Genomic DNA, 23,039 nt, shown 5'->3' with positions numbered 1-23,039 from the left:
TCGGCTAATACCCGATCGGATATTATAAATCGCCCGATCGTAATATCCGATTACAATTTCGGATTTCGGCATTCCGAGTGAAAAATATTTAGAAAATAGGTATGAGTGTATTCAGGGTCTATATTGACTCGAAATGAAATTACGAAGCCAACGGTGCGATCGGAATTCGATTCCGAGTTACGGAACTCAAAAACCACTTTTTGAGCCGTACCGGGTGGATTTCGGCCCTGACAGTGGTTCAGAACCGACTGTCTCCGAAAATTACCAAAATTTACCACAAAATAGGAAATAATATTTCAAGACTAAAACTCAACTAGAGTTTCGTCTAATTCTTTACCGAAATTTCCCAGAAATTCATTTTCGAATATATAATTAATAAAAATATTAATAAAATCTTATAATTCGAAATCGTAAAATTCGCGGTGTTACAATACTAAACCGCCATTTTCAGGTTTTCGACTTAATACCGCTCTTCTTCTTTTAGGTTTTCCTTGTGGGTTTTCAACCTAGCATTCTTTTTTTTGTTTTTTTTTGTGAACACCCTTCTGTAAAATTGCCCAAGTTTTGGGCTTCATGGAACTTTTCGATTCGAGAAAAATGGGACCAATCCAAAAAAAAATTGCCCCAGTATGAGATATTTGGGGATATCCTTCTATTCAAGTTGTTTTGTTGGTCTTTTCATTTTAGAGGCCTTCCACGAGAATCATCCCAAAAAACTGAACCAAATTGAGTGATTATTCCTCATTTGATTTAGTGTTCTTTATTTCACGCACAACTCTTTAAAAAGAAATACTAAAAACAATGACAATGCAAACTTGGTAAGTATTTGGGCCATAAGTGGTGATGGAAGAATTGAAGTTTTATACGGGATTTGAGTATTGATGTGGTGATTATGATGGTGATCTTTAAGAGAGAATATACTTTATGCATTAAATATGAGATATTTTTATCAAAATTTCAGTTTAGTGGAGTTGGCATTTTTTGTCATGATGCACATCTTAGGCAAATAAATCTTACACAATGTCTTTTTAAGCTTCTATCGTGGCTATGCTAAGGGTTTTCAATAAAAGGATACAAAGCTAAAAAATATGTGTTTCCCATACCCACCTTTCACTTTTCTTCTTTATCCTATTTTCAACAGTTTTCTAACATGATATTCAACTATTAAGAGAATTTTCTGGATTGATAAGAATGGCCTAAGATTTAGGCAAAAAATTTCTAAAATTTCCTTTGCACTTTTCTTTGCCCTAAATTTTGCTTGAGATGTCACTTGAGGATGTTCAACAAGCTTTGTTTTTACTTTTGTTTTTTGCACTTTAAGCAATGAAAACTCTTTGTATTCTCTTATCCCTTATTCACATGAGTGGTGTGAAATAATTTATTATTTTCTTTAACAGTTGAAAGTCATGGAAAACAATTGAAAAGCTACCCTTCCCGGGTTATTGACATATTGAGGGTTATTCAAAAATTATTTTCTTTCATGATGTCTAGACTCAAATGGGCTGACTATGGATATCTCCTTGAGGTTTAAGAATTACAAAAGTGCCTTGTGTGATCAGAAAAATCTGCTTGAAGATGTACATCATTTATTTATTTATTTATGCATCATTCTCCATTTTATTTTTGAATCGAATATCTCATAATAATGCATGAATTAATTTTATTTGGGTTTCTTTTGTGGTGTTTTTTGGGTAAATGTGACTAGTAGAGTATAGCGTGGGATTGTAGGGAGAGGTATGAGATGATGAAATTTGCATGATCAATGCATTAGCACATACTCGTTAAAAAAATATGCATTTGAAAGTAAAAATAATTCATGAAAAAGGAAATACGGGTAAGTGTGAGATGGGCTTGGCCTTGCTTGAGTCCTCAAATGAGAATTTAATGAGCCTCCAATTTTAGTTGGAGTTGGAGGCAATTCACTATCTCGTGATGCAGGAGGAAATGGAGGCCTTACATACAAATAAAACACGAGAGCTTGTTACACTTCCAGAATGTCGAAAAGCCATTGGGAATAAATGAGTTTATAAGATCAAAAGAGATAAGAATGATCAGGTGGAATGCTATCGTGCAAGACTAGTGGTAAAAGGGTATGCTCGAAAAGAAGATATTGATTCCAATGTGGTGCATTTAATTTATATCTTGAATAGCTAGATGTAAAGACTATTTTTCTTCATGGAGAACTTGAGGAAGAAATATATATACTATAACCAGAACCCTTTGAAGAATAAGAAAACTTGATTTGCAGGTTGACCAAATCTCCATATGGTCTAAAACAAGCGCCCAAATGTTGGTATAAGAGATTTCATTTCTTCAATTATTCTCCTCGGATACAACAAACTAAGTTCAAACCATTGTATGTGCTACAATAGGTTTGATGTCAATGATTTCATCAATTTGTTGTTATATGTGGATGACATGTTGGTGGTAGGCCCCAACAAAGATCAAATCCATGAATTGAAGGCAAAATTGGCTAGGAAGTTCGATATGAAAGACTTGGGATCATCAAACAAGATTTTAGGGATGCAAATTCATCGAGATAGAAAAGATGGGAAGATTTGACTTTCTCAAAAAAAAATTGAAGAAAATTTTGTGGCGCTTCAACATGCAGGACCATAAGTCAACTTCTACCGCACTTTCTATCATTTATAAATTATCCTCATGTATGAGTCATAACAATGAAGCACATAAGATGGAAATGTCTCGAGTGTTGTATGCATCAATAGTGAGATGTCTTATGTATGCCATGATATGTACGAGTATTTCTCAAGCAATTGGAGTGGTCAATCGTTACATGGAAAATCTAGGTAATGAGCATTGGAACACTGTTAAGAGGATCCTAAGATACATGAAATGTACCTCAAATGTTGCATTATATTTTGGAGGATCAAAGTTTACTATTAGAGGATATGTTGGTTCTGATTTTGTAGGTGATCTTGATAAAAGAAAGTCTACTACAAGCCATGTGTTCACACATGCAGGAGGAGCGATAAGTTGGTTATCCAAATTATAATCAGTAGTAGTTTTACTTACTAGCTAAATACATGGCAGCTACTCAAGCATGCAAGGAAGCAATTTGGATTCAAAGGTTAGTGGAAGAACTCAAGCACACACAATAGAAGATTATTGTGTATTGTGACAGTCAGAGTGCCTTGCACATTGCAAGGAATCTAGCCTTTCATTCATGGACAATGCACATAGGAATCTAATATCATTTTGCCAGAGAAGTAGTAGATGAAGGAAGTGTGGATATGCAGAAAATTTATATAGAAGAGAACCTAACGGCTATGATGATAAAACCAATCAACACTGACAAGTTTATATGGTGTAGATCCTTGTATTGCCTATAAAAAAGGTGAGGAGCATGAAACTGACAAGTTACCAAAAGTGACTTTAAGTGGGAGATTGTCAGACACACAAATGTTTAATAAGGCCACTTTTCTTGGCTTTTGAGAAGTTTGCAATTTTAGGCAAGTCATGGGTTTTGGGCGGTGACCATAAATAGGGTGGATGGAAGTTTCTCTATAAAAGAGAACTTTTATTCTAAGCAAAGCACCCTCAACAATTCCACAATTCTCTTTGCAAAATATTTGTATTGTCTTCTTAGTGTTTCTCATATTTTATATATATAGAGAAGTGTATTATCCTATATCGAGAGAGTGTGATTGTTCTCTCTGTGTATTTAGAGAGATGTTGTAATATTTGCCCACCTAGTAAAAACCTTCTATTGTTGTCTGTGGTTGTTTTCCTCATAATCATTTTGAAAGAGTTTTTTCATGTTAAATATTGTGTGTGAGTTCCTATTTTATCAACTCTATTTTAGTTATATAATATTATTTCCATAACTCTATTACTCAACAAGAACAACTATCATCATACAACCAAGATCTTTCATATTCACCCAAAAGAAATATAGAACTAGAGCGGAGATGTATCTTGATATATTCATAGAAAATATGGTGATTGAACTTGAGACGTCCTTTATCCTTTGTCCAAATACCTGTCTATAGTGGAAGTTCTTTGATCTTTCAATTGTAGATCACCTTTAGCTTTAGTTTCTCATCTAATGGGGTGAAGATAATGACTTTGTTTTATAGCCTTTTTTTGTGTGTCTCAAGTTGTGGTCTACAATTAGATGATCATAACCCCTTATTTATAAGAAGTACATATACCCTTTCATGAAGAGTGATAATATTTGATTTTCTTATTTCTAATTTTGCCATCATAAAAATAGAAATAAGACTTTTGGTATCTACATAATAATTTTCATGACAATTATGTCTATAACCATATATCTTACTTGAATTTGACCACTTTAATTTGAATACTTAAAATAATGACCATAAACATATTTAAATATTACATGTATATATCACACTGCTGAGTGATATATACAAGAAAAATAATGGATTGGAAAATGATTGTTTAGTTTTTGAGTTACATGTATCATTTAAGAGTTAATCATTTTGGTTCATAATTCTACATACTATAAATCAATTTGATCCGTAGGAAACCTTATCATTTTTAAGGATGAAATTGGTAATATATAGAATCAGGATTAGATTGTTATTTGAGATAATAAATTCAGTCATGATCTAAATATGATAAACCAAAATCACATGCCACTTAAATAATTTAGAAGAAAACATGTAGTACCATTACATTTATAAAAACATATATTAACACCCCTCTAAGAGAAACTTCAAAATCAACATGTTTACACTCTAAATGAAACATGAGAAACTAACACAGCAATTGCTAGCATTTTTCAAGTGCACATTTTAGGTGCTATGAATATTTATAACTTACCGGTTTCCAGAGTATTCGGAATTTCAATGTGCAATGGTTATAAAATACCCAAGACAAAAGGGTAAGCAAAAGAAAATATTACAAAGCATAAATAGATATCATTTAATAATGGATATATGAAATATGGTTATCTCAAATTGTTGTAGAAAAGGTTGACAATGAATCAAACCAGTTTGATGTTCGCTCGAAACTTGACTCGTTATTTAATTCGATAAACTTGGTTCATGAACCAAACAAGTTGAACTTGAGTTAAAAATTAACTTCATTAAATAAACGAGTCGAACTTGAAGCAACTACAATCCATCTCATTATGTTTATAAAGGTGTAGAAAATAATTAATTTTATACATGTTAAATAAATAATCATCATTTGAGCTGACGAATTGAGTCAATTATGGTAATGAGTGAACTAAACAATTCACTTGATGAACCAAATAAATTCGACCTTACAAGTCAAATTAAACAGTTCACGAAGTTCAACAAAGCCAAAAACATACTTCGTTTCAAACTTGAGCCGAGTTTTGTGCCAAACAAATCCTTATAACTAAACACTAGTTTAACTTGGTTTAACTCGTTTCTAGTCCTACTTGTAAATGTCATCTACTTGTGTCACATTCATTTCTCCTAAATTTTCTGTCGAACATAAATTTTCTATACTAATTACTTTATGTTATTATCTTTACCACCAATGAAAAACAACTATTGCATTAAAAAGTTCTATTAAAAATAATAATTTATCATAAGTTTTAGGCTATAGCATAGATTTATTTTGTGAGGAAAAAAATATATGTACCAACAATATATGATTTTATATATTATTATTGCATATTCATCATTTATATTTAATTATTGTCGACTCTTCAAAATAATAATAAAAATTGATGATAAATAATATATAAATATATAAATCTTCAGGCTAACAAAACATAAATATTATACTCTTATTTTGTTTCCCTCTCCTCCTAAATCCTCCTCAATTTCGGTATCATTGAGTCTTTGTAACTAAGCATAAAAGATTAATTTAATTACAAAGCAATCACCTTTTGGTTCTAAATTTTTATCCAATAAAACAAAACAAAAAACACATGCAACGCATAGCTACTATGTTAAAGTTGTATTTATGAGAGATCAAGATGACCTCACTTCAAATATGCACTCAATCTTTAAAAAATAAAATATCAAATGTAATATTTATATACTGTTAGTCAAAAAATTTATAATAGCCACTAAATCATTCATTATTTATTTATATTATTTTTATTTGAAGAGTTAACGAGTTGATAATAAACAAACAATATATAAATTTCTTACACCGTTAGTACATATATATTTTTTCCAAAAATAAGTTGATAACTTTCTCATCAACATTATCATATGGAGAACAGCTCATACAATAATGAGACAAACCAAATAGAACCCCCCCATCATCTTTCTTTTCGTCCCCACTTGAAGTCAATTTAATCTTCCATTTTCTTGTTAGAAGCACAAATACTATACCCTAAAGAACCTATAAATTTATACCACATGGAGTTTGTGCTCCAAAATTCATTAATTTCCATTCAATATTACACCCTTTATAGAATACAGATGAATTGCTTTTCCATTTTTCTTTTCCAAGCTTCTTCATCATTTCATAAATTAAATGAGTGACTAACTTTAACTAAGAACAAAAATATGTGGATCATGTTGCCTCGTACATAGGATCACTAAACTACACCAACAACACGATGTCAATGGTTCAAGGCATTATATTGTGCTGAAATTATGGTTGTATGGATCATTTCTTAATTGACCCATATCATTTTTATTATCTTTTACCCTATATTATATCTATCTTAAAATATGTTATTAAATTAAAATAGATAAGATTTGAAGGTAGTTTTAGTGGCTTGTTACCCAAGTCATGTTATTTTATCTCATTTTATTTTCTATTTAAAGGGTTAAAACGATTGGTGGTAGTAAAATAAGATTTTAAATTTGGGTCCGTGAATGTTACAAATGTTGAAATTGCAAGGTTTTCGGAGAGATCATAAAAAGCCATAGTGACATTATTAGTTGCATTTGCTTGAAATAGTTCGTAACATCGAGATTTTAGGAGTTATTCAAAATGTGACTATAATCACTATTTAAAACATTGCGTGAAACACAAGCGAGAAAGAGTTTAGGATCAACATTGTTTCATGAGAAGAAGATTTTGGCTCTAGTAGATAAGTGAGTGCAAATGTGTCTTGTTTTGTCCTAGATTTAGTATGTTATTCATGCCATTCAATTCTTCATTTTAACCTATTTTATTTAGGGTTTGCCTTATCTTTTGGCCATGCTAGTTATCCCTTGAGGATTTTATTTAATTTGTACCCATTATTATTACATTTTTATATATGTTGGGAACAAGCGAACAATCAAATAGTAAAGAGTACAGAGAGAAGAGAATAACACAAGAGATTTGGTAACGAGGTTCGGCCAATTGTGCCTACCTCCCCGGGAGCGTTGAGCGGTTACCACTATATATTATTAGAGAATTAGGATTAGTGTTTAACTATTCTTTTCCTTGTTACATTAGGTTTACATAACATAAATATATAGCCCTCTACCCCAACCCATTTACATCAGCTCAAGCCCATAACTTGTATTGCTATTATCTAGAGATATGAGTCATTGCACAACAATAAATGTCGTTAGTTGTCACAGGATTAAAATATTTATTATTTCACTATGCATTATGGTTCCAATAACTTCCATAAGAGATAGTCATTTTTTGTGTGAACAATGGAAGTCAATGCAAGTAGAATGGTGAATCCGAATGATTCTTATTAATGTCTAGAAGCCTAATGATAAAACAGATGAAGAATGAGCTATTTTAAAACCTTGCTGTCTTTTTAAGTCCAACTACTTTGTCATGAAAGAGCATACTCAATTTTTATTGGCACACAAATACTGGTCAAAAGTCGAAAGTTCCGATACATTATTTAGTTAGTAATAATATGATCTATTTGGTTAACCCGAAACGATTTCATCCTCAAAGGCAAGGAGAAAGAAGACAACTTTATTATTGATAGAGCTAATATGACATCCAATGATTTGGACTATGATCCTTTTAATATTATTGATAATGCATCTAACTTGTTGACAATGGTGCTTTAGTTCATGTTACATCTAGAAGGATATTTTCTGCAATTATACTCCTTGTGATTTTAGTGATGTGGGATTGGCTCATGAAGGTGTACTAAAGTTAGGAGGGGTAACAATTTTTATTTTCTAATAAGAAAAAGAATCTGATACAGAAGATGCAAGTTATTGATTTTATTTTTGTAATTAAGGATAAACATATCATCCCAATGTATATAAAGATTAAAAGTGTCACATCATAATAGTTTTATTCCTCAAAAACTCTAAGAAGGTCATATTTTTTTGTGGATAGATTTTTTTTGGTTTCGCACATATATCCTCGTACTAGAGATAATCATGTCCGAATCGAGAACATCCACAAGTATGTGGACTAACTCTCCCGAGGGTATTTTATCCATCATTACAGGATAGAATTTGAAGATGCTAAAATGCATATAGTTAACTAATCATTTTAGACGGCTTAAGATTTCAGAATATTCATAGTCATAATTCTATTAACTCTATTATATTTGTCGGCAAGGAACTTCAATTAATAAAGCCTTGAAAGTTCATTATCTAGCCAGATCATGAAATCTATCACCCGTCAGCATCATTTGATTTAATATATAGAAACTAGATCATTAATTTTCTCATCCATCAGTATCAATTTAAACATGCAAACTTCATATGTCTAACGGCTTGTTAGATTATAATAGAACAAAGAGTCAAAGACCCTATCATATTCAAAATAATATATGTTTTGAAGAAATATCCTATCATATTCAAAATAATATATGATTTGAAGAAATATCCTCTCAGAAGTAATATAGGTTTATCCCTTTATTTTTATTGGCAAAAATATAATTTCATTATAATTAAAAAGATAAATGTGACATTGAAAGTTACATTTTCTTTTGTTTATTGAAGTAATTGTCTCTCCATTAATAGAGAGAATCCTAACTCTCTTTGATATTGATATCAATGTTATTAATACTATAACGGTTAGCAAACATGTCAAGTTACTGATATAGTAGTATATTGGTTCAACCTGTGTTTGACTGATTAAACCGCATACCGGTGAATTAGATATACATATATTTTATACTAACATTAATGTTGAAAAATCAATAAATAAGACAATAACAATTTTTATTTATACAATTTGTTAAAACAAAAAATGTATCACATGATGGTAGACCATGTTTTAGAAGTATAATAAAAATGTATTAGTTGTGTGTTTGATTTCATACCAACATTTTGGTAATAATAAGTCATTTTCATAAAAAATAATAATTTTAAATGAAACTGGACGGTATGACCAATATAGTTCAATTGAAAACCGGCTGGTATAATCAGTTTTGGTCGATTTTTGACTGCCATAACTACATGACCAGTATAATTGTTATATTATACTGGCATTCAAACTGATTCACTGCTTGAATCGACCGACATGAAACAGTTTTTATAACATTGATTAGTACTTTAATTAACAATGTTTCATTATAAATAGATTAGTAATCACTCAATTTGTTCAAAAACAAAAATCAAAATCAAAGAGTGACATAATATAGAAGGCTACTAGGATTACACACCCTTACTCTTATAAATAGATAGATTGTTTTCAACATTTGAGGTTGTAACCTCTTGATCACCAATGGGTCTCAATCATATGTAGCAACAAGTGCACATGCCCCATTTTTAAGGGCCCCCAATTTTTTTCATGGATGCCTATTAAGAGACCTTATTTGATTATTGTATTTATTTTGTGATAATGAAAATGTTATATTTCGTATTAACACTTTAGTGGTTAGTTTATAGAAATTGTAGTTTCGGAGAAGTCCTTATTTTTGGGCATTGCGAAAAAATCTAGAAATTTAAAATATATAATATAATTGATATTTAATTATTATTATTTTCAAATTATGGTGCTAAAGTTACATATAATTAAAAAAAATTATAAATTAAGTAGCTACTTTTTTTTTGCACCAAACACAAAAAAGTTAAAATTCAAACTGATTTCTAAACGTTAATCTTATCATTATATAATAACTCACCCGGTGAGATTCAAATTCATCCTTGAAAACAAAATTTGATCCGAATAAAAAAAATAGAGGAACACTTTGGTCCTTAAAAGTAAATGATTTAACCATTTAGCCATCAAAATTACGAATGATGAACATACCAATCCTTTTGTCTCTTAGGCGATATCAATTTATTTTGCTAAATGGAGGATGCTTGAGTTAAAGCTTTAACACATGATTATTACCTTAAAAATGAATTATGTACCAACTTGTTGGTGACAAAATCAGTAATGACCCAAATTGGTTTTTTATATAATATAACCTTTGTATCAACTTGAGTTAAAGATCATCTTCATTAATAAAGAGAGAAGTATATGAAAAACAACATAAAAACTAGAAGCCATAGGACACTTTTATTCTTTAAAATATAATAACATTATACTTCTACCAGTAAATACAAATATAAAAACAACAAATTCTCTCTCAAATAATGAAGATGATCATGATTCGTATCACCTTGTCCTTCACAAAACCAACCATCATTTTCGGGAGGGGACTTAATTTTGCTTCAAACAAAAATGTTGGAACTTTGCTTGGTACCTCTGTATTAATGAACACTTAAACATAAACCCTTGACTAAACAAATGTTTTGGTCTTCAAATAATGAGATAAACACTTTAATCATTAGATACACACTTGTATCAATACATAGTAGATTTTTAATATTCATCGGGATCATCTCTAGTATTGAAAAGTCTAATACTAAACCTATATTTTAACATGTAACATCTACAAATATTTAAGGTCCATATTTTTCCTTTATTTTTAAATTAAAAAATTGAAAAAAAATATATATAGCAAAAACATGTTTCTCCTTACTTTCTGGTATGGAAGGGTCCACTACTAGAGGGACTCAATTTGTCATCTTGGGGTCACTTGTCTTATCTAACCAACTTTAAGAACATCCTCATTGGAGATTATCAATTTCATTCTTATTTGAATCTCATACAATATTTTATAATTTAATATATATTCTTAGAAATTAAGGATAATATATATTTTTCTTACAATAACAAATATTATTATTATTCTTGCTTGGGTTATACAATCTATCACACGACCTACAAAACAATTCCTCTTTCCTCCTTTTTTTTCTCTTTTGGGGTCCACATTTTTTAATAAGAATAGTCATAAGAATGTTATTGGGGAATGACTGTTCTTGATAAATAAGAATTCCACACTTATAAATGAAAGAATAATGTTCTTATTTAAATAAGAATAATATAAGAATGAGCTAATGGAGATGCTTTTAGAAAATCTATTATCAAATATCACATGCTTTATTCAATTCATTAATCGTTTGAATTTATCAAAACTTACGATAAAATAATTACCAAACGGCTGAATTTTCTTCTACTTTCATAAATATACTCGACCAGGATTGGGATACTCTCTAATATTTAAGAGTTCAGTATTGGAATATGAGGTAAAAAGTGAGTTTTATAATTTATATGTTTTTGTTTAAAAATAATTGAAAATCTGAACCGTTAATTTTTTTTAGTGACAAATATTTTCTAATATTAAACTCTCTAATACTGGAAAAGATCTGATTTTAGTCCAAATAGTCATGCACATGTCAACTTTATGCATAAGCTTACATTGAGTAGTGCTAAATATAAACTTTATGCTAATATGCATAGTGAAGTTCAAGGTTTTGATGTAGGTGACTATGTCATGTGACACATTCCATATGAGCGTTACCTTAACTACCACTTCAAAAAGCTACTTTCTAAAACCAAAGTATCTTTCCAAATTTGATCTATGCAAGCATGATGAGCCCTATGCATATTCACTTGCTTCAACATTGATATGACAATTTGTCACATTTTCAATGTGGAGGATTTGTTACCTTATCGACTACCTATGAGCCTCTTATGTTATCTCCTTTTATTTCTATATACTATATAGCTCCAATGTAATAATTCTAAGATTTCACTTATGTTATATAAGAATGAACATGATGTTGTGGATCGTGTTAGATCATGTGAAGTAGAAGAAAGAACATCAAATTATTAATTGGAATTGGGTTCTTCTTCCATATTGGAAAGTAAGGGCAAATATGATTTTGTAATTTCTTTTAATTTTTTAATTGAAAAATAAGTAAAAATATGAGCCCTTAAATATTTGTTTGTACCATATGTCAACATTTTTTTTCCTAGTACTGAACTGTCTTCAATACTAGAGAGGATCTTCATCCGTCTAATTTTTATTTGGTATGTTTGATAAAATGACTTCAATTTGCATTTTAGATAAAACTTGTGGGACTTTGGGTGATTTTTATCAATGCTATAAAATTAGAGCTAGATGTCAAATCGGAAGAGATCTCATATTAAATTTAAACAGTTAAGACGTTCAGTTGAATAAGGTAATGTCATGTATAATTAATAATTTTTATTTATAAATATATATATATGTGTAAAATTTTATATAATTAATAATTATGTATAATTATATTGAAATAATAATTTCCCATCTTTTTTTGGACCGGAGTAAAACAAAAGACCAGAGTAGTTTCTGATTTTTTAAATTTTTAGTGAACCGTCTCATTTACTTGCTGGGTTATTCCTGTTTAACTAGGTTTAACACGGTTAAACCAGAATTTCTCTAGTTTAAAGGTCAACCCTCATTCAATTAAGACTGCAAATTAGAATTATTTTCAAGTCCAATCAGTAATTGGACTGGTTGGACTGCCCGATCTATTTTGGTTCTCACAACACTCATTTTTATTCAACTTATTTTAGATTTTTCTTCTTTTTACAAACATCACTCCTCATAAGTTCTATTAGAAAATTAGGAACTTCTTTTTACGAATTAAATATAAAAAAAATGAAATGAAAATTAATATGAGTAGGTTTCCTTTTTGACTTCTCATTTTAGGTTCATCACATTGCCTTTCCCACAACCATTATAGTCACCTTACCATTATTTCTTACACAACAACTACCATCAAAACCATGTTTTCATGATCATATCTCCTTCTACCACCATAACTCCCACCACCACTAGCTACGGTGCCAACATCATCACAACTACCATTACTATTGTCACCTTCTCCTCCTTCACCACCATTAATACAAGTATTATCATACTATGGTTATGAATTTGACTACCATCATCATCATCACTAGTAACTTTGCCATTGCCATCACCAATATTTTTCAACTTAAAAATAGCTGGTAGAAAATTTAAACAATCAAATAACTTTGGTTTTTACATTTGGAACTATTAATTCTAACTTTTCCTTTAGCTTTTACATTAAATAAATAAATATAAATAAATAAAAACAAGGCAAATTTAACCTAAATATCTCCCTTGAATATGGCATACCCGTAACAATAAATGAAAAAAAAATAATCTAAAAATGAACATTAATGTTACACACGCACACACATATATATATATATCCCTCATATTGCTTCCCCATTTAATTAAAGGTGAAGTACATGCAACATGACATTTTTTTTCACAAATTAAAAAGAATTTCACATAGAATATCAAAAGAAAAAACTCCTAAATTTTTTTCTCTTCATTAAGATAACTAGTAGTAATTTATAAATGGAATGGAATGGAATACTAGCTTAATTCTAAGGTAGTACATACACTAGAACAATTTTTACAGAGTACATAAATCTTAACCACAACGAAAAGAACTTACACACATTAGGGAAACATTGATAGCCACAAACACTTCATAGCATTATTCCTAATGAAATGAATGTAGCAATCTCCTACTTAGGACAAACAAACAAATAAATCAAAGTAAAAGGTACAACTATACATAGGACTTTGAAACATCTTCAATGAAGCCCCACGTGAAAATAAATAAAAACCCACATACATATATTCTCTATATACCTTAATTCCTATTAAGAAGTTCCTCTATCATTTGCAATGCAATTTTTTCCTCTTCATCTAACCCTCCATTATTATCATCATCATTATTATTAATATTATTATTATTACTATTACTATTATTATTTTCTTCTGGTTTTATTACCTTTTCTTGCATTTCAGGCTCTTGAATTTGCAATTCTGAATCATCAGAATTAACTACTCCTATTGCATTATTCTTCCTTTCTAACTCAACCATCATGATCCAGTTTGAATCAGAACGAGACCCTGCTCTTTTTTGCCACACACCAATGTGAGAATTCTCAGTATCAAGCCTTAGACAAGTGAGTGAAGGTGATGGTGATTTGCAACATTTTCTAAGCTTTGCACTTACAACTGCAGATAATGATTTAGAAGAAGATGAAGATGATGATGAAGTTGTAGTATAATTGTGATTATTTGTATTTGGTTTATCAGAAACTGGGAAATTTGTTTTTGCATTTCTTCCACTCATCACTTGTATTGCTATTATCTAGAGATATGAGTCATTGCACAACAATAAATGTCGTTAGTTGTCACAGGATTAAAATATTTATTATTTCACTATGCATTATGGTTCCAATAACTTCCATAAGAGATAGTCATTTTTTGTGTGAACAATGGAAGTCAATGCAAGTAGAATGGTGAATCCGAATGATTCTTATTAATGTCTAGAAGCCTAATGATAAAACAGATGAAGAATGAGCTATTTTAAAACCTTGCTGTCTTTTTAAGTCCAACTACTTTGTCATGAAAGAGCATACTCAATTTTTATTGGCACACAAATACTGGTCAAAAGTCGAAAGTTCCGATACATTATTTAGTTAGTAATAATATGATCTATTTGGTTAACCCGAAACGATTTCATCCTCAAAGGCAAGGAGAAAGAAGACAACTTTATTATTGATAGAGCTAATATGACATCCAATGATTTGGACTATGATCCTTTTAATATTATTGATAATGCATCTAACTTGTTGACAATGGTGCTTTAGTTCATGTTACATCTAGAAGGATATTTTCTGCAATTATACTCCTTGTGATTTTAGTGATGTGGGATTGGCTCATGAAGGTGTACTAAAGTTAGGAGGGGTAACAATTTTTATTTTCTAATAAGAAAAAGAATCTGATACAGAAGATGCAAGTTATTGATTTTATTTTTGTAATTAAGGATAAACATATCATCCCAATGTATATAAAGATTAAAAGTGTCACATCATAATAGTTTTATTCCTCAAAAACTCTAAGAAGGTCATATTTTTTTGTGGATAGATTTTTTTTGGTTTCGCACATATATCCTCGTACTAGAGATAATCATGTCCGAATCGAGAACATCCACAAGTATGTGGACTAACTCTCCCGAGGGTATTTTATCCATCATTACAGGATAGAATTTGAAGATGCTAAAATGCATATAGTTAACTAATCATTTTAGACGGCTTAAGATTTCAGAATATTCATAGTCATAATTCTATTAACTCTATTATATTTGTCGGCAAGGAACTTCAATTAATAAAGCCTTGAAAGTTCATTATCTAGCCAGATCATGAAATCTATCACCCGTCAGCATCATTTGATTTAATATATAGAAACTAGATCATTAATTTTCTCATCCATCAGTATCAATTTAAACATGCAAACTTCATATGTCTAACGGCTTGTTAGATTATAATAGAACAAAGAGTCAAAGACCCTATCATATTCAAAATAATATATGTTTTGAAGAAATATCCTATCATATTCAAAATAATATATGATTTGAAGAAATATCCTCTCAGAAGTAATATAGGTTTATCCCTTTATTTTTATTGGCAAAAATATAATTTCATTATAATTAAAAAGATAAATGTGACATTGAAAGTTACATTTTCTTTTGTTTATTGAAGTAATTGTCTCTCCATTAATAGAGAGAATCCTAACTCTCTTTGATATTGATATCAATGTTATTAATACTATAACGGTTAGCAAACATGTCAAGTTACTGATATAGTAGTATATTGGTTCAACCTGTGTTTGACTGATTAAACCGCATACCGGTGAATTAGATATACATATATTTTATACTAACATTAATGTTGAAAAATCAATAAATAAGACAATAACAATTTTTATTTATACAATTTGTTAAAACAAAAAATGTATCACATGATGGTAGACCATGTTTTAGAAGTATAATAAAAATGTATTAGTTGTGTGTTTGATTTCATACCAACATTTTGGTAATAATAAGTCATTTTCATAAAAAATAATAATTTTAAATGAAACTGGACGGTATGACCAATATAGTTCAATTGAAAACCGGCTGGTATAATCAGTTTTGGTCGATTTTTGACTGCCATAACTACATGACCAGTATAATTGTTATATTATACTGGCATTCAAACTGATTCACTGCTTGAATCGACCGACATGAAACAGTTTTTATAACATTGATTAGTACTTTAATTAACAATGTTTCATTATAAATAGATTAGTAATCACTCAATTTGTTCAAAAACAAAAATCAAAATCAAAGAGTGACATAATATAGAAGGCTACTAGGATTACACACCCTTACTCTTATAAATAGATAGATTGTTTTCAACATTTGAGGTTGTAACCTCTTGATCACCAATGGGTCTCAATCATATGTAGCAACAAGTGCACATGCCCCATTTTTAAGGGCCCCCAATTTTTTTCATGGATGCCTATTAAGAGACCTTATTTGATTATTGTATTTATTTTGTGATAATGAAAATGTTATATTTCGTATTAACACTTTAGTGGTTAGTTTATAGAAATTGTAGTTTCGGAGAAGTCCTTATTTTTGGGCATTGCGAAAAAATCTAGAAATTTAAAATATATAATATAATTGATATTTAATTATTATTATTTTCAAATTATGGTGCTAAAGTTACATATAATTAAAAAAAATTATAAATTAAGTAGCTACTTTTTTTTTGCACCAAACACAAAAAAGTTAAAATTCAAACTGATTTCTAAACGTTAATCTTATCATTATATAATAACTCACCCGGTGAGATTCAAATTCATCCTTGAAAACAAAATTTGATCCGAATAAAAAAAATAGAGGAACACTTTGGTCCTTAAAAGTAAATGATTTAACCATTTAGCCATCAAAATTACGAATGATGAACATACCAATCCTTTTGTCTCTTAGGCGATATCAATTTATTTTGCTAAATGGAGGATGCTTGAGTTAAAGCTTTAACACATGATTATTACCTTAAAAATGAATTATGTACCAACTTGTTGGTGACAAAATCAGTAATGACCCAAATTGGTTTTTTATATAATATAACCTTTGTATCAACTTGAGTTAAAGATCATCTTCATTAATAAAGAGAGAAGTATATGAAAAACAACATAAAAACTAGAAGCCATAGGACACTTTTATTCTTTAAAATATAATAACATTATACTTCTACCAGTAAATACAAATATAAAAACAACAAATTCTCTCTCAAATAATGAAGATGATCATGATTCGTATCACCTTGTCCTTCACAAAACCAACCATCATTTTCGGGAGGGGACTTAATTTTGCTTCAAACAAAAATGTTGGAACTTTGCTTGGTACCTCTGTATTAATGAACACTTAAACATAAACCCTTGACTAAACAAATGTTTTGGTCTTCAAATAATGAGATAAACACTTTAATCATTAGATACACACTTGTATCAATACATAGTAGATTTTTAATATTCATCGGGATCATCTCTAGTATTGAAAAGTCTAATACTAAACCTATATTTTAACATGTAACATCTACAAATATTTAAGGTCCATATTTTTCCTTTATTTTTAAATTAAAAAATTGAAAAAAAATATATATAGCAAAAACATGTTTCTCCTTACTTTCTGGTATGGAAGGGTCCACTACTAGAGGGACTCAATTTGTCATCTTGGGGTCACTTGTCTTATCTAACCAACTTTAAGAACATCCTCATTGGAGATTATCAATTTCATTCTTATTTGAATCTCATACAATATTTTATAATTTAATATATATTCTTAGAAATTAAGGATAATATATATTTTTCTTACAATAACAAATATTATTATTATTCTTGCTTGGGTTATACAATCTATCACACGACCTACAAAACAATTCCTCTTTCCTCCTTTTTTTTCTCTTTTGGGGTCCACATTTTTTAATAAGAATAGTCATAAGAATGTTATTGGGGAATGACTGTTCTTGATAAATAAGAATTCCACACTTATAAATGAAAGAATAATGTTCTTATTTAAATAAGAATAATATAAGAATGAGCTAATGGAGATGCTTTTAGAAAATCTATTATCAAATATCACATGCTTTATTCAATTCATTAATCGTTTGAATTTATCAAAACTTACGATAAAATAATTACCAAACGGCTGAATTTTCTTCTACTTTCATAAATATACTCGACCAGGATTGGGATACTCTCTAATATTTAAGAGTTCAGTATTGGAATATGAGGTAAAAAGTGAGTTTTATAATTTATATGTTTTTGTTTAAAAATAATTGAAAATCTGAACCGTTAATTTTTTTTAGTGACAAATATTTTCTAATATTAAACTCTCTAATACTGGAAAAGATCTGATTTTAGTCCAAATAGTCATGCACATGTCAACTTTATGCATAAGCTTACATTGAGTAGTGCTAAATATAAACTTTATGCTAATATGCATAGTGAAGTTCAAGGTTTTGATGTAGGTGACTATGTCATGTGACACATTCCATATGAGCGTTACCTTAACTACCACTTCAAAAAGCTACTTTCTAAAACCAAAGTATCTTTCCAAATTTGATCTATGCAAGCATGATGAGCCCTATGCATATTCACTTGCTTCAACATTGATATGACAATTTGTCACATTTTCAATGTGGAGGATTTGTTACCTTATCGACTACCTATGAGCCTCTTATGTTATCTCCTTTTATTTCTATATACTATATAGCTCCAATGTAATAATTCTAAGATTTCACTTATGTTATATAAGAATGAACATGATGTTGTGGATCGTGTTAGATCATGTGAAGTAGAAGAAAGAACATCAAATTATTAATTGGAATTGGGTTCTTCTTCCATATTGGAAAGTAAGGGCAAATATGATTTTGTAATTTCTTTTAATTTTTTAATTGAAAAATAAGTAAAAATATGAGCCCTTAAATATTTGTTTGTACCATATGTCAACATTTTTTTTCCTAGTACTGAACTGTCTTCAATACTAGAGAGGATCTTCATCCGTCTAATTTTTATTTGGTATGTTTGATAAAATGACTTCAATTTGCATTTTAGATAAAACTTGTGGGACTTTGGGTGATTTTTATCAATGCTATAAAATTAGAGCTAGATGTCAAATCGGAAGAGATCTCATATTAAATTTAAACAGTTAAGACGTTCAGTTGAATAAGGTAATGTCATGTATAATTAATAATTTTTATTTATAAATATATATATATGTGTAAAATTTTATATAATTAATAATTATGTATAATTATATTGAAATAATAATTTCCCATCTTTTTTTGGACCGGAGTAAAACAAAAGACCAGAGTAGTTTCTGATTTTTTAAATTTTTAGTGAACCGTCTCATTTACTTGCTGGGTTATTCCTGTTTAACTAGGTTTTCTAGTAGAAAATTAGGAACTTCTTTTTCCGAATTAACTATAAAAAAAATGAAATGAAAATTAATATGAGTAGGTTTCCTTTTTGACTTCTCATTTTAGGTTCATCACATTGCCTTTCCCACAACCATTATAGTCACCTTACCATTATTTCTTACACAACAACTACCATCAAAACCATGTTTTCATGATCATATCTCCTTCTACCACCATAACTCCCACCACCACTAGCTACGGTGCCAACATCATCACAACTACCATTACTATTGTCACCTTCTCCTCCTTCACCACCATTAATACAAGTATTATCATACTATGGTTATGAATTTGACTACCATCATCATCATCACTAGTAACTTTGCCATTGCCATCACCAATATTTTTCAACTTAAAAATAGCTGGTAGAAAATTTAAACAATCAAATAACTTTGGTTTTTACATTTGGAACTATTAATTCTAACTTTTCCTTTAGCTTTTACATTAAATAAATAAATATAAATAAATAAAAACAAGGCAAATTTAACCTAAATATCTCCCTTGAATATGGCATACCCGTAACAATAAATGAAAAAAAAATAATCTAAAAATGAACATTAATGTTACACACGCACACACATATATATATATATCCCTCATATTGCTTCCCCATTTAATTAAAGGTGAAGTACATGCAACATGACATTTTTTTTCACAAATTAAAAAGAATTTCACATAGAATATCAAAAGAAAAAACTCCTAAATTTTTTTCTCTTCATTAAGATAACTAGTAGTAATTTATAAATGGAATGGAATGGAATACTAGCTTAATTCTAAGGTAGTACATACACTAGAACAATTTTTACAGAGTACATAAATCTTAACCACAACGAAAAGAACTTACACACATTAGGGAAACATTGATAGCCACAAACACTTCATAGCATTATTCCTAATGAAATGAATGTAGCAATCTCCTACTTAGGACAAACAAACAAATAAATCAAAGTAAAAGGTACAACTATACATAGGACTTTGAAACATCTTCAATGAAGCCCCACGTGAAAATAAATAAAAACCCACATACATATATTCTCTATATACCTTAATTCCTATTAAGAAGTTCCTCTATCATTTGCAATGCAATTTTTTCCTCTTCATCTAACCCTCCATTATTATCATCATCATTATTATTAATATTATTATTATTACTATTACTATTATTATTTTCTTCTGGTTTTATTACCTTTTCTTGCATTTCAGGCTCTTGAATTTGCAATTCTGAATCATCAGAATTAACTACTCCTATTGCATTATTCTTCCTTTCTAACTCAACCATCATGATCCAGTTTGAATCAGAACGAGACCCTGCTCTTTTTTGCCACACACCAATGTGAGAATTCTCAGTATCAAGCCTTAGACAAGTGAGTGAAGGTGATGGTGATTTGCAACATTTTCTAAGCTTTGCACTTACAACTGCAGATAATGATTTAGAAGAAGATGAAGATGATGATGAAGTTGTAGTATAATTGTGATTATTTGTATTTGGTTTATCAGAAACTGGGAAATTTGTTTTTGCATTTCTTCCACTCATCAAAATTGCTGCTTCATCATATGCTCTAGCTGCTTCTTCTGCTGTCTCAAATGTCCCAAGCCACACCCTCCTTTTCCTATTCAAACCAAATACAAAAAAGTAACATTTAATACACATTTTTCCATGATAATAAAATAGATAATTTATAAAGAGATAAGTTATCTCATTGCTATGAGAAAATGCTTTATTCTTTTTTTTTTTATACTTAATAATAATCCCATCATAACCAAATAGTTAATTCATACATAGTGTAATGATCTTAACAAATATCAATTAAAACAATTTAGAGGGAAGAAATGTACACCAAAAATCACATTTAATGCATATTTATATTTCAAATGTCCTAGTAATAGTATAAAAGGGCGATTCAATGTATAATACTTCCATCCAGCGAAATCTGAAGAAAATATATACATGCAAACTTATCTTTACAAATGTTGGCCTTAATATTAACTATTTGGTTTTGAAGGATTACTATTATTATAACTTTACTAATAGTAATTAGTCAAAACCAAATTGTTAATTCAAGACGTATTAAATATAAGATAAAGTAAAGATCTCTAGATAAATGAAAATAACTATAAAAAAGAAATAGTGAAAGCTAAGTGAAAGAAGTATATAAATATAAATGTGAGTAAGTTTTGACGAGATTACAATAATGGATGGCGAATCTCAGCAACCCATGATCCCCAATGGCGTTGCCTGACACCTCTGAATTTCTTGGAGTGAACCATGTTGTTTTTCTTACCAAAGAGGGTGTGTTAGAGAGAATAATAAAAAGTAGAGAGTAGTGAATATATGAAATTTGTAACAAGAGAATGTGAATGTTATAAAGAATAGTGTGATAGTGCAGCAATTTAAGGCTACTTCAACATAACAGGTACACGTGCTTTTTGGTTTGGTAATGATGTCCATACACCAAGGGTAAACTATGTGACCAATTTATGTTACCTTAACACTTATAATTTTACAATCATAGATGTTACAATTTCAGCCAAATTTCCCACTATATCTTGGTTCTATTTATATTACGTGATTTGTTTATTTTTGGAACAAAGATTTTATATGTACAAATTTAACTTTTAGATCTATCTTTTGGCAAAAACTAGTACATTAGTTATTCAAGTTATTTTATGATTTCAAGTTGGTATTATAACTTATTTCTATTTTATTTTGGTCCTATCAATACATTCTTGCTCATAAAATTCTTAAAAAATTCACGATTTTGATCTTATCCTAGTTTATGAAATCGCACCAATAAAAATGGATTTTAGGCTTCAAATATAATGAAAGATAACCTATAGAAGACCAATTTGAAACATAAAATAACCTAAACCATCAATTTAAAAATAAAAGATAGCTAAGATGAACTATGTGCAACAAACTAGTTAATCATAGTAAATTTGTAATAGTGTTCCTGAAATATATTGTATCAATGTAAATAATAATGTATATGAATATGAGAAATTATATTGTTGGGTTAGTTTTAGTCCAAGTTATTAGTTTCTAGTAGTAAATGGGGTTAGTTGGTTAATTTGAGTAGTTAGTATTTTTATTCCTTTTGTCTTCACATCCTGTTTTTAAAACTTTCCATTTTTTTACTACGCCACCACACTTATCACCACTTCCTCCACTCTTTGTTGGGTATGCTGAAATTTCATGATCAGGTCCTCCATTCTTTGTTGGGTATGCTGAAATTTCATGATCACGGGTCACCTTCCTCAACTTAGCAATATCTTCATGTACGTTTCTTCGATCTTTTGGAGTAAGAACTCTTATTTTTTCAATTTGAATCACCGCCTCTTGGATTAGAAGACCTAGCATATTAGGTCAGGAAAAGAAAGGTTGATGGAGACCAAGAAGATGGAAGGAATAAGTGGAAGCGGATAATTATTGTTCTGATAAGTGTTGTGAAAATCGGATACTATCGGTTGGTTTAATTGGAAAATCGATGAAACGATCCCCACATAGGTACAAAATAACAGTT

General features: G+C 29.5%; 2 protein-coding genes across 2 annotated transcripts; both read right to left on the bottom strand.

Annotated features, from left to right (window-relative positions):
• On the bottom strand, positions 13,670-20,032 carry LOC109346994 (ethylene-responsive transcription factor WIN1-like). The gene is made up of 4 exons (XM_019586734.1): positions 19,993-20,032; positions 19,818-19,880; positions 19,652-19,764; positions 13,670-14,357 (listed from the first exon to the last, which is right to left on the bottom strand). Exons 1-4 carry the CDS (start codon positions 20,030-20,032, stop codon positions 13,851-13,853), a joined length of 723 nt encoding a protein of 240 aa, XP_019442279.1. The 3' UTR covers positions 13,670-13,850.
• LOC109347171 (ethylene-responsive transcription factor WIN1-like) lies at positions 20,383-21,876 on the bottom strand. Its single transcript, XM_019586894.1, has 2 exons — positions 21,707-21,876; positions 20,383-21,128 (listed from the first exon to the last, which is right to left on the bottom strand). Exons 1-2 carry the CDS (start codon positions 21,784-21,786, stop codon positions 20,564-20,566), a joined length of 645 nt encoding a protein of 214 aa, XP_019442439.1. The 5' UTR covers positions 21,787-21,876; the 3' UTR covers positions 20,383-20,563.

The sequence above is a fragment of the Lupinus angustifolius genome, chromosome LG05, assembly GCF_001865875.1.
Source record: "Lupinus angustifolius cultivar Tanjil chromosome LG05, LupAngTanjil_v1.0, whole genome shotgun sequence".
Classification (NCBI taxonomy): domain Eukaryota; kingdom Viridiplantae; phylum Streptophyta; class Magnoliopsida; order Fabales; family Fabaceae; genus Lupinus; species Lupinus angustifolius.
Note: the sequence above shows the minus strand (reverse complement) of the source record. Positions and strands in the feature narration are given on the sequence as shown.